This window comes from Crocodylus siamensis, chromosome 1 (assembly GCF_052110815.1).
Source record: "Crocodylus siamensis isolate JL-2025a chromosome 1, ASM5211081v1, whole genome shotgun sequence".
Classification (NCBI taxonomy): domain Eukaryota; kingdom Metazoa; phylum Chordata; order Crocodylia; family Crocodylidae; genus Crocodylus; species Crocodylus siamensis.
The window spans coordinates 114338454-114350822 of NC_143395.1; the positions used below are offsets into that span (position 1 = coordinate 114338454).

General features: G+C 42.0%; 1 protein-coding gene across 2 annotated transcripts in view; it reads right to left on the minus strand.

Moving 5' to 3' along the window:
* The window catches only part of SHPRH (SNF2 histone linker PHD RING helicase), a 98004-nt gene that overhangs the window by 3714 nt on the left and 81921 nt on the right, over nt 1-12369 (minus strand). For both annotated transcript variants that reach the window (XM_090040998.1, XM_090041004.1), the window contains exons 26-28: nt 4023-4115; nt 3293-3379; nt 2623-2801 (exon numbers count right to left, since the gene is read on the minus strand). In XM_090040998.1, the coding sequence (XP_089897124.1) occupies nt 2623-2801; nt 3293-3379; nt 4023-4115 (359 nt within the window). The remainder of the gene's footprint in view (nt 1-2622; nt 2802-3292; nt 3380-4022; nt 4116-12369) is intronic.

Genomic DNA, 12369 nt, shown 5'->3' on the forward strand with positions numbered 1-12369 from the left:
AAGTAGGTGAACATTTATATATAAACCATACTGCATGAACTTTTGAAGGGCTTGCTTGGTTCAGTGCTCTGCAACATCAATACAGCTGCACAAAGATCCATCTACGGTTCAGAGAGATTAAGGTGAAAATATGGAAACAATGAATATAAAATTAGCAAATGCACTAACAAAAAGCATACTATACCCATTGTTTTACAGTCATATTAAATAATTCATTTTCAGAGTGATGGTATGAAAGAACAGAACATAAAAAACTGTAGATTTTGTATGAAGGGGAAACTGAATGGTGATTCAACAGTAACTGTATTTTTGACAGCACCTTATCTATTAATGGTTTTAAAGTAAACAACTAGTATTCACTTTTAAAAATTACTATAAAGAATTTAGAGGACTGTCAAGTGCTTTCAGTTCAATATGAAAAAATGATGGATACTGCAGAAAGAAACCTAAACTATAGATGTATTGACAAGCTGATGTTTTCTGAAATAAATTATTGCTTTTTTTTTTTTTTTTAAAGTGAGTCTCCCTTTAAGGAAGGACTAGATTAGAAAAAAGGATGTGTACCAGACGGCCCTCAGCGCAAGTGATAGAATACACTCATCTAGAATTTTAAGATACGGAGAACATAAGCTATGATAATCAACACACACCAATGCCAACCAGTGCTATGTACTGTACTTACAAGCATACCAGGTAAGTGCACCGGGTGTACAACTGTACAAAAAAGTGTCTTATTTTGTTGCTTATTGATAACATCAGGCCTGTCCAACTTCTCAGGGACTGTACCCTCCACCCCACCAAACCATGGGAACCTGTGGTATGCAGCCCCATGGCTCTGCTGCACTATATGGGCACTGAGGAATCTATAACCCACTGACTTTCAATGAGAATTAAGATCCAAGGACTGGATCCTAAAAAGGGCTTATATACTACAAAAGCAGTGTTTCAATGCTCCTCCAGTGCAGTGAAGAACCACTATAGTAGATCTATATAGTGTAGCGCTATCCAAAGAAGCTCTGCACATGCTAGCTCTTGAACCAGATGCATTATAGCTATATTTGCATAGTGCTGTATTTGGACTAATAAGCTTTGTCAAGAAACTAACAGACACCCTTAAGGCACCCAGGCTCCCCATACAATGCTTAGGGAGGATTAGGCACCTAAAAATGGAATTGAGAACAACCAGTATATTGTATGGGGAACTGCTGAGCGGCAAGGCACTGCCTAGTACTAGCCAAGGAACTGCAAAGAACAGGTAAGCGTCTTCAGCCACAACCCCCTCAAGAGCTCAGATGCCTAACTCAGGGCTGTGGGATCTGTCCTTGACTACAGACCACAAGCCTTTCCTGAAGGGAGGTGCTTACAACCTGTCTTTCAGGAATGCAGCAGGAACTCTTTAGTTTTTACATGTCAGGAAGTGGGCATGATAGTACCCACTTTTACCTGGGGGTGGAGGGTACTGTTGGCAAAATAGGCTAGTGGTTAAAGCAGTAACCTGAGTTGTAGGGGAGACAGATTAAGATACCTTCTTTGCCTAACAGGATTAAAACCCACCTCCTAGAACAGTGTCCGTCATTACCAGACTATAGGCTCTCCTGCATCTCAGATGGGGGCATTTATCACCTCTTATTGAATCTTTCCCACTGTGTGCTGGCACTTGCTCCATATTATTTTTATAGTTTGCATAAAACAGTTTTCAGAACAGGAATCCATATATGGGTATTACCCAGTAGGTTAAAATCATACTCTCCATGGTCCAGTGAATCTTGGAATTCTTCTCTGCAGAATGGCACAGGTCCAGCAATAAGGAGAGGTAAGTTCTCCTGTTCCAGTTAAACCTTTTTTACTAGTCTAATGGCTAAAGCAGTCTTTTGTGGAAGCAGATACGGCTCTGAATCCCCACAGGCACAACACATTTTAACATAGGTCTTCCACATCCTGGTGACTGTCCTAACCAGTAAGCAGTAACCATGAAGCTATTACCTTTCCCTCTGCTCTTAAAGAAAGCAGCAGCTACCACTGCATTTTGTGCATATGCCAGTCCTGTAAAAACATGTTAAGCATGCTCTGAGTACACTTACTAGATTGAGCTCCTTTGGGCACTTAGGCAAGCAAATACCAAGTTTCAAGATCTGATCAGACTTCTGGAGAAGTTCAGTGTTGAACTGTTCAGCCTTCTTTAGACTAAGGAAATTCTCGGGGTGCACAGAAAGACACCTTTGGGACTGGGTGGAACTTGAAGTTACAAACTGTAAGAAGCCTGGGGCATTTACATGCCTCCAGTTAGGCAGCACTGAGCAGGGCTTCCCAGGATTTAAATTTTGTATTTAGGTGCCTAAAATCTGTCTATAGGTACGTCTTTTTTTGGATCTGCTCTGAAGTGGAAATGGAACAAAGAAGCTTAAGTCACTTAGGTGCTTTAGAAAGTATTGCCTAGAGCCTGTGTGATCCTCAGTTTTTCCATTAGTAAAGCAAGAATACTATTACCTACCTTCCAGAAGTGCAGGGAAAGCTAATCAATTAAAATCTATGGTGGGGTCTGAGATTCTCACACAAGTGTTATACAGTTGTGTTTTAGACTGGACAAGGCATTAACCAATTTTAAATAATTCAACCTCTTACTTTGTTTGGCCAATGCGGTGCACTCTGCCAATTGCCTGAAGCTCATGTGCAGGATTCAGAATGGGTTCGACCAGCAGGACATGAGTCGCTTCAATTATGTTTAATCCATTGGAACCAGTATGTAGGGGTAAGAGCAAAATATTGATCTTGGGGTCATATTTAAATGCTGAAAGATTTTCCTAAAAGACAAACAACATATTAGCTTTTCAATGAAAGCTATTCCTGAATAAAGAATGTGGGAACTGTCCCTACAATTGTGATAATTCAGTAGTTGTGAAAACATACCAGATCAATAACCCTAAAGACAGACATCGTCCTTTGTCCATCAGGCAGATACAGCACAGTCAGCAGCAGTATCTCACACTCTTTATTCTTCCCTTTTGTCCATCCACACATTACTTTTTAAGAATGCAGATGGTGGTTAAGGCAGGCAAGGTTGTTTAAACAATGGTGGTTAAAATATTTTCTGGAACTGCACCATGTTTCTAGTCACTGTAGTGTTAGAGTTTAGTGAAGAAATTAAAGTTGAAGAAATTAAAGGTTCTGCTTGATCAAGCTTATAATTTTTGTTTTGTTTCCTCAAAGCACCAATGTGAAAGGAACAAATAAACTTTCACCTAACTTTCTGCCATTCAGAATAACTTACAGAAAAAAAATCTTCTTTACATACCTGAAATTTACTAATTCCATTGATCTGAGCAAACACCATGTTGTTATCATACAGAGCTTTTGAAATTATATCCAGCACATCTTGCCACTAGAAGACGCACAAAAAGTCAATCATTATTACCAAGTGGTATGGACAATGCTAAAACATGAATGAAATGATCTCTCACAAATACTCAAAAGAGAAAGCAATAAAAAAAATACCAAACATTTTCTATGTCCTTAAATATTAATACTAACAAGTTGATTTTGTTTTATTTTGCTCCAAGAGTAATACTATTCACATTTTTTCTCAAATATACTGAATGTAAAAGTGGCAGCACAATGGCATTCATAAGGAGCAAGCATAGGCAAATAAACTGAGGAAGCTAGGCAAGACACTTGTTTGAAAAAAAGCTGAGCAGAACTGCAACAGTAAAATGCAGTTGTAAAATTTATGAAGAGCAGTTTGACCTGCTCAAGGTTAAAATACAGTCGACTTGCTAATGCTCCTGCACATTGAATTTCAGTGTTTTCCCTTTGAAGATGTACAATACTTTCCATCGAATGAAGGAGGCTACCAGTAATAACACCCCAATGATATAAATCATCTCCTTTATCTCTTTAACTATTTAAATAGCTACTGGTAACTACTTGCATATTTTGGTAGGGAAATTGAATTTTGAAACTATATTAGCACCTAATATCCTGCTGCACAACATGTAAATTTTTAGATAGAAAATAGTGATCAATACCGTTGAGAAAACCAAAGATTTAGCCCCTGGATCTTTACACTGGATTTTCTTCAGAGTCCGTACCACAGCTTCCACTTTGGTGGAATGGCTTCCCTTTGAAAGGGAAAGAAAAAAAAAATCAATACAAAGATTAAGACAAAGAAAAAGCATGCACACTTTCATTACACATTGCTCTTTTAATTAGCTTCTGTTAAACACAGCGAAGTCTGTCATACATGTCCCATAAGGAATTAACAAACAAGCATATGCTAGTGGATCTGGTTTTTAAAAGGTCTAAGAAGATTATACCAGGAACTCTGAAGACACTTACAATAGCTGACCCTTAGATTATATGCATCTCAGGGCAAAGAGTATGGGCAAAATTCAGACTCTGCACCCCAGAAAAATGGGAGCTGGAAACTGCCACTTAATGTATACAGCTCTGGAGCCTGTCTCACGTCTTATGAGTGGCAGAGCTGATTATCAGTTGGACAGGATTTTGTGCTGCAATTCTTCTCTGATTCAATCCTTCCATCCCTGGCTTATCTGTTATACTGGGATTCAGCAAATAACCTGTGACCGTCTTCTTCAGTTCCTGCAGCAAGCAGTTTCCCTTTTGGTTAAATTTACAGAGAATACAAAGCTCACAGAAAGAGTGTTTTTGTTTTGTCTTGTGCAGAAATAAGAACACTGACAATCGATAATTCTTTAAAATGATTGCTCAACACATGGTTATTTCTATTATATTGTGCATCCATGGCTTTTAACAGCTGCTTAAAGAACAATCACATCAAAACAAACAGCATCTCCCAAACCAAAATGTAATCAACAAGCAATTAATCTGAAGCAGGAAATCCCAGCTCTCACTTGACTCTTCCCTTTGTGTTCCTTCCCATTAAAATTGCAGGGAAAACAGATGGGCTTTGAAAAATGCTGTATGTAACAACAGTCTTGGACTATTCTGGATCAATGAGAGTGCTAACTTCTGAAATTCAATATGATTCATGAAAGCACTCTTCTAATTTCCTATTTTCTAAATATGGGATGTTTGAACTGAGATGCCCTTACAATTATACCTGCATTTATATGCCATGGGAAAAGGTGTTCTAGCAGGCAGGTTGATTTCAATTCACAGAGGTCAAACCCACATATGTAACTTAACTTAGAAACCCAAATGAATAGTAGTGTCATGAGGTTGTGGAAAGTTACTCTGCTTAAAATGTGTGCTGTCGCATTCTCAACATCAGTTTACAAATAGTGTGCAGATATTTCAATTTGACATGGCAAGAGCATGGGTAAGAGTAGCTAGACTGAATATAAAATGGCAGCCACTGCTAGGTCACAGGTGGAAGGACTGAATCCTTTGGTGATCTAATGGGGCCAATTTTTTTTTTTTTTAGCAAGCATGCCATAAGTCCAACCCATGAAAAAGTGCCACTTTCTCAGCCGTCACTACTTCCCAGTGCTGACAAATATCATCACAACAGGATGTGGCAACACTGAATCTGACGGCACCTATCACCACAGCTCCTGCAGGGGTAAACCTTTGAGCCAACACAGACCTCCAACTCCCATGCCCTTCTTGAGAGCCATTCTTACTCTCGTTGCTAGCACCCCCTTCAATTCAATGCTGAGGATTCATCTGCAAAATACCAGTTGCCCATGACACCTATGTATGGCATGTGTGCTGTGGGTTGCCGACCACTGGTCTAACTGTACTTAGTTCATGAAAGTGGGCTGTATACAATTAAGGCCAAAACTTTCAAATGTAGCCTGAAGTTAGGCACCTCTCTTCATAACGAATCATTAAAGTGGCTTGATTTTCAAAGGTGCTGAGAATCTACAAATATCATTCACCTAGATTCAAAAAATGTTGTGCAGGTCTCCTACCAGCATCCATGCTTCCCCTTGAAGCAGGGCTTGAAGTTTCCCAGGACTTTCCAACATTTCTCAGCAACACATTCACATAACTTCTTGGTAACTACTGGCAACTACGAAAGGGACACTGCAAATCCTACACAGCATATCTTTTAAATGTTTTAGTTACTCTTTATAAGCTTCTGGGCAAGGTTTATACTCAACAGACATTCCCTAGGGAAAAAAAGAATATCTCAACTTTGGCACAGCAGTGTTAGCAGCAAATCAAACATGAATGCATATAAGCTGTAAATGTTATCAATGTCCATGGCCAGGAATTTTAGCCACTTCTGTCTTGGATCAGCTTTTAAAATCAAAAATAGTTTGACTGGCTACATATTAAAGCATGTGCTAGTGAACTTGGATTAATACTGTAGCAGCTTTGAAAACTAATGTAAGGGTTAAATTACTTGGGTAGCAAGTCTACTTAGCACTACATAAGTACCCTGAGATTTCCCTTCTGCACGGGAATTGTCTGATAATATGGAATTTATGGTGAAAATGGATCCTCAACCTTGTGTATCTGCTACTTCCCTTTGGTGTATGGCACAGCTGATGGACATTTTAATGTAGCATTCTGCTACCCAGAAGGACTTCATGCCACTGCACTCAAACTGCCTAAGAACTCAGCACATTCCTGTGCTTTAAGGCAAGATCTAAAGTACTTAAGCAGGACAGTAAGGGTAAGTACATGAGCTGTTCCACTGAAGTTGGAAAGAGGAAGACGAGGTAGAACCCACAGTATCTTCCCTCACAAACAAATCTAAAGACCCAAATGCAATTTTATTCTATGTTGTTCTAAAAAGAATTTGTGACCAGAGCAAAGTATATAAACGAGATTTTATGGTTTAGATCAGCTCTTTCAGGAAGACATAGAAAGCAAAACAGATTGAGTCAAACTCCTCAAAAGTATAATTAATAAGTTCCTCAACAGATAAAAACCTATTTAGGGCATATTTACATGATTAAAGGATCATGAGAGGAAGCACTGGGGTGAAGCCATACCAAGTACACCGTACTCAAATAGATGTAATGTCACCCCTTAGTGAAATGCACACCAATACACTCCCTCACTTAGGCATGTTTTTTGGTTTTTGCCCAGAGCCGCATAAAAGTGGCCACATTACATATTACGTTGATATTGGGGTGTAACAGGTCTGCCACACTGTGCTTAACTGTATGGCCATGTAGTGTGAGCTTTCAATGATGTGGACATGCCCCAATTTGTCTTTCATAGACCCTACTTAGTTCTACAAGGCTGAAAGTATTCTCAGCATCAAGAAAACCAACTTTGTATTCTTAAAGATGAATTACTACAAACTGATTGATAACTAGCAGCCTTGATCTATGATTACATTTTTATCTGTTTAGGGAAAAAAAGCAGAAAAAATTACTATGATTTTCTGTAATGTTTATTCATAATTACTGAGAGAAACAAGATACTTGCCATTAACTGCATCTTTTCCTTTCTTCAGAAAGGAACTGATAACAGTTTTCAACATCTTCTGCATGAAAAAAGTTTTCACAACAAACTGGAATAATTCATAGGCAAATACAAAGTCTGAAAAATATGCAGGTTTTGCAAGACTTAAACTAAGAGGTTATATAGCATCTTTTTTGTTTCTGAAATGTCATATACCTTTTGTATACTGCATCCAGAGATATATAAACTAATTTCAGTCATCACAAATTTAACTACCATTAAAGGTTCTACTGTTCAATCTCTGTGACCTGTGACAGCCTCCAGGATATGACATATATGTGAATTCTTAAAAGGACCATTAACATTTAGAGGCAGATTGTCATAGACAAAAATGGAAGTTTTAACTTCTCCCACAATGCCCAATAAAAGTCAAAGGAAACTGACTGTCTAATAGTGCTTTGTGATTTTCAAACTCTCTACCAGAAGCATGTTTGCCATAGCACTGCATAAATACTGCAGCAGTTCCTGCAATGTTCTATAGCAGAAGAAACTCCTACAGTAAAATACTTCCATCTTTAGGCTTTTTTTTCTTTCTTTTTTTTTTTTTTTGGAGGGAAGGAAGTAGAGTACCCTTCAGACATGCAGATGTTGAGCTTCTACCATGAGAGTTAAGGTTTTTTGAGTAGATGTGATATCTTTTATTAGACCAACTGAGTAAAAGCTGAGTTATCGGGCATCTTACAAGCCGGCATGCTCTGTTAACTTCTTTCCCCTCCCTCTGCTTTCTTGCCTCTCCCTTCCTTGTGTTACCTTTTGTCTTTCTAATTCCTATCTATTTACATTCTCACTGACATCCTGCCACACTTTTAGCTTCTCTCATTCCTTAGAGTCTCAGAACATCAAAGACTCCCTGTGTCTGAAGAAGGGTGATTGTGCCTGAAAGCTTGCTAAGAATATTTTTTGCAACTACTCATTTGGTCTAATAAAATATATCATATCTACTGAAAGAACTTTGTCTGCCTATGTCCTTAGACCAACACAGCTACAACCAAAAACCCAGTACCATAAGAGTCACCATTCTCTTAGTAGAAAGCAAAAGTTTGCAGATGTTCAAGCTTTTTTCCCCCCGAGAAATAATGGCTACTCTGGTAGAAAAATAACCTGGAAACAACCAGGTTAAATTGCTCCCAGAAGAGTCTCTCCCAGGAGATTGAGCATATGACATGCTCTCCACCCCACCTCACCCCACCCCCTCCAGCTTACTTTTCCTGGGGACCAGGAGCAGAGCCAGAGGAAAGGCTGCTATGCCTTCCCCATGATCAGGGTCACTAGTTTGGAAAAGGCATGGGGGGGAGAGGGGAAGATGCTCCCTGCCTGCTTCTCACATGTTACTTCCCAGTACTAGAAGTAGGCTGGGCATTTGCTATAATGTCTCCTCTGATTTGCTCCTGGGCACTAGAAGCTGAGCAGCACAGCCCCCTGCCTGCTTTTCACACAGAGTTCTTAGTGTGAGAAGCAGACAGGGGCTTTACTCTGCTGCTCAGCTCTGGGGCACCAGAAGCTGAGTGCAGGGAGCAGCACTGGGAGCATGAGGAAGCTAGCTGGCAGGGAACTAAACTAGGAGAAAGCTGCCCAAGCCCAGCTCCTGGCTTTTAAAATCTCTGCTCCTGCCACTCAACTTTTCCCTGATGTTCTGATTCTCCCTCTTCACCCCACAAGAAACAGGAAGACTAGAGCAGTCCATACTTTCCCCACCATTCCAAGCGTAAGGAGCAAGGAAGAGGGGGTAGCTGCAGACTGAATGTCTGTACTAATCCCTCTTCTGGGATCATTTCTAGAAATGGAAATTTTCCACCACTAGAAATTAACATTTCTATGCAGCCTTAGAGGGCTTACTCGCCTCTTCTAGTCTCAAAAAAATCACTAAGAAAATACAGATTTAGAGGGGAAACATTACTTTTGTCTCCTCCCATAAGATTTACTCTTGGGGAAAAAAAGGAGATTTGAGGCTCCATCCTTGTTTTTCTTTTATAATTAAGTCTGGGCCTGTGCTTCAGGGACCTTCCATTTCAACACTAAAACCAAACACACCAGTAACATTTTAAAAAGCACTAACTGATGACCTAGTAGCATACCCTCCCTCTATTACTTAAAAAACCTGCTACATGCTACTTTGTTTTATTAGTTGGGTTTTGTTTTTTTCCTGAAGCAGCTCAAGCTGCATTTTAATAGGCTACAACACACACTTGTTTAATGAAATCATCAATCCCTTTAACAATCAAGTAAAATATAATGTGATCAGTCATCTTTGAGTTACAAACTAAATACAAAGATTCTGATAAATTCTGTTGGAGAGCTACTGTGCTAACAATGCCAACCCAATACACTCTTCACCAAACAAAGGTGCATTTTATATACAAACATAAAGGTTCTCTCTCATGTTTTCTACTTTGCATTGTTACAAGTGATACCTAATGTGCCAGCGTAAAGGACACGGCCATCTTTGAACAAGGTCTAATATGCATAAACTTAAACTTTTAAAACTTTTTTTGTTTTGAAAACTTTTAATAAGTTGCTGACGTAAGCCTCATATTAACAGAACTAAAAACCAGTTTGTTGGCAAGAGGTCACTTACACCTGATCCTGGTAAAGCTAACCCATTTTTTCTAGAATTTTTTTGCTTGCAAGTGGGACCAAGAATATGTTAAGAAATGCTGTAAGAATTAAAATATTAAAGAAAACATGAGGTATACAAGTTAAGCAAGAGATAGTGATGGAGATCAGATTACGAGCTGTGCCAAAATGATCAGAAAGGTTGTGGAAGTTAGAGAACCTGAGTCACTTGTACCCTAACTGTTACTCCATAAAAGGGAGAAGGGTCAAAAGTCACATCCAAAAAGATACCTATTTGATAGTGATGCACCAATAGAGATTTTGGGGACCAATACTGAGAGCCAATATTTAAGGAGGCATATTGGCCAATACCAATCCGATATCCGACACAGCTGCCATCAACTGGTAAGTCCCTTGTGGTGGAAGGGGAGGGGAGAGGGAAGGGACATAGGGGGGGCAGATCAACGCCTCCCATGGTGAGGGAGGGGGCAGGCGCTGTCCAGCCAGGACAAGGGGGTGGTACAGGATGGAAGTGCAGCTCACGAGGTGTGAGTGGCTCCCAGTGCTGCTTGCACCCTGGGAGGGTGGGGGGCATGTGCCACCTGGAGCTGCACAGCACTGGGTGGGCTGCAGCTGCGGGGTGGAGCTGGAGCTGGGGCTTCATGGGGCTCTTCTCGGCGGGGGCTGGGCTTGGAGCGGGCTTCAGCAGCACTGGGAGGAGGATGCAGCCACCCCAAATTTCACCACAGCTTCGCTCACAGCCCTGCACCACCACCCAGCACAGCCCAGGCTTTTCCCAGCTCTTGGGTGGAAGCAGGGCATTCAGGTGGGGCTGTGTCAGGCAGTAGCACTGGGCTGGGAGTGGAACTGCAGTGAAATCTGGGGTGGCTGCCTCCCAGTGCCACTGGAACCCACTCTGAGTTCAGCCTCAGCAAGAAAAGCCTTGCACAGCCCCAGCTCTGGCTCCATCCTGCAGAGAGAGATGGGGGTTGGGGGTGGGGGAGTGCTTTAGGTAGAAAAGACCAGAGCCGGGCTTAGAGCCATGCTGCCCCCCTAGAGCAGCCTGTGTGCCAGCCTGGAAGGGAAGGGGCTTACCTAGCCCAGTACCTGAGCCTCAATCGAAGGTCCCAGGAACAGCATAGAGATTACTGGGGCCTGGGCACAGGGAGCAGAACAGCAAGGGCTGACACTGCTCAGAACCACAAAGCAGCAGATGGAACAGCTGCAGCTGGACTCATGTTCTGGTGCTGGGACAGAGCTGCTGCCAGGAGGGAGCCAGTGGGGGCAGGTGGGGGCTGTGGGTTGTGAGTGAGGGGGCAAGGGCAGGAGCAAGGCACCGAAGTAGTGCTGCTCAGCGCCCCACATCCTGGTGAGCGAAGGGGGCAGAGTCAGGTCTAATTATTCTATGATAGTTTCACTAACTATGAAACTATTAAAAAACCAAAAGCAAATGTCAAAGTGTATAGATATTTAGAAATTGTTTAATGATGATGCTAGTGGCACTGGTAGGCTTCCAAACTGCTTTACACTTGTAAACGTATCAGTAAGACACTGCTGAACTGATCTTGCTATATATAGCGGCGTTTTATTTTAATCACAAATGAACATGGATTTGGAGTATTTTAATGAGAGAATATGGGTTTTTCTTTTCAGAGAATTTGCAGTTTTTAAACAGGGAACACCAGGATCCTTGCTGGTGAGGCAAACAGCAAGACCCAGGCAGAGAAGCCTGCCCAGAGCCAGCACCAGGAACCCAGCTGGAGGGCAGATGAGTTGGCTGACCTCCTGGGCATTTAGGGCCAGGAGAACATGCTTTGACATTTTGAAGCAGGCCACCACATGGAGTACATCTGGGTGATAGCTGCCCAGATGGCAGAGTGGAGACACCAGAAGACATGACAGCAATGCCACCCAAAGGCCAACTCTGCAGCCGCAGTGCACTGGCAGTTGGCCCAAAGGTGCAGGCGGCTCTGCCCAGGCGGCTGTGTGGTCCCCATTTGGGTCTAGCAGGAATGCAGCCATGGGGCCCAAAGGTCCAAGGGGGCGGATGCTGTCACAGGTGGCAGCAGATCACAGCCAGGCAGCAGCCCTCACTGCTGCAGTGGGTAGAGGGTGCAGGGCCCACTCGTTGTTAGGGCTGGTTCAACAGTTCATCTGCCACAAGGGGCTAGTGTTCTGAGATACCAGCTGGCCAGGCCTCAAAAGCTCCCAAAGGCAAGTGGGCAGGCAGTGGCCCCAGCTTGTAGCTCCCCCTGGCTGAAGCTCTAGGAAGAGCTGGGCAGAGTCAGTTTGCCCCAAGTGGCACAAATTGCCCCACACTGAAGTGCATGTTCAGGTATGTGTGCTGAGGCACAAATATCCAGCACAAATTTGTGCTGCTGCTATTTGAGCTGCTGCAAGCACATGTGCCTGCAT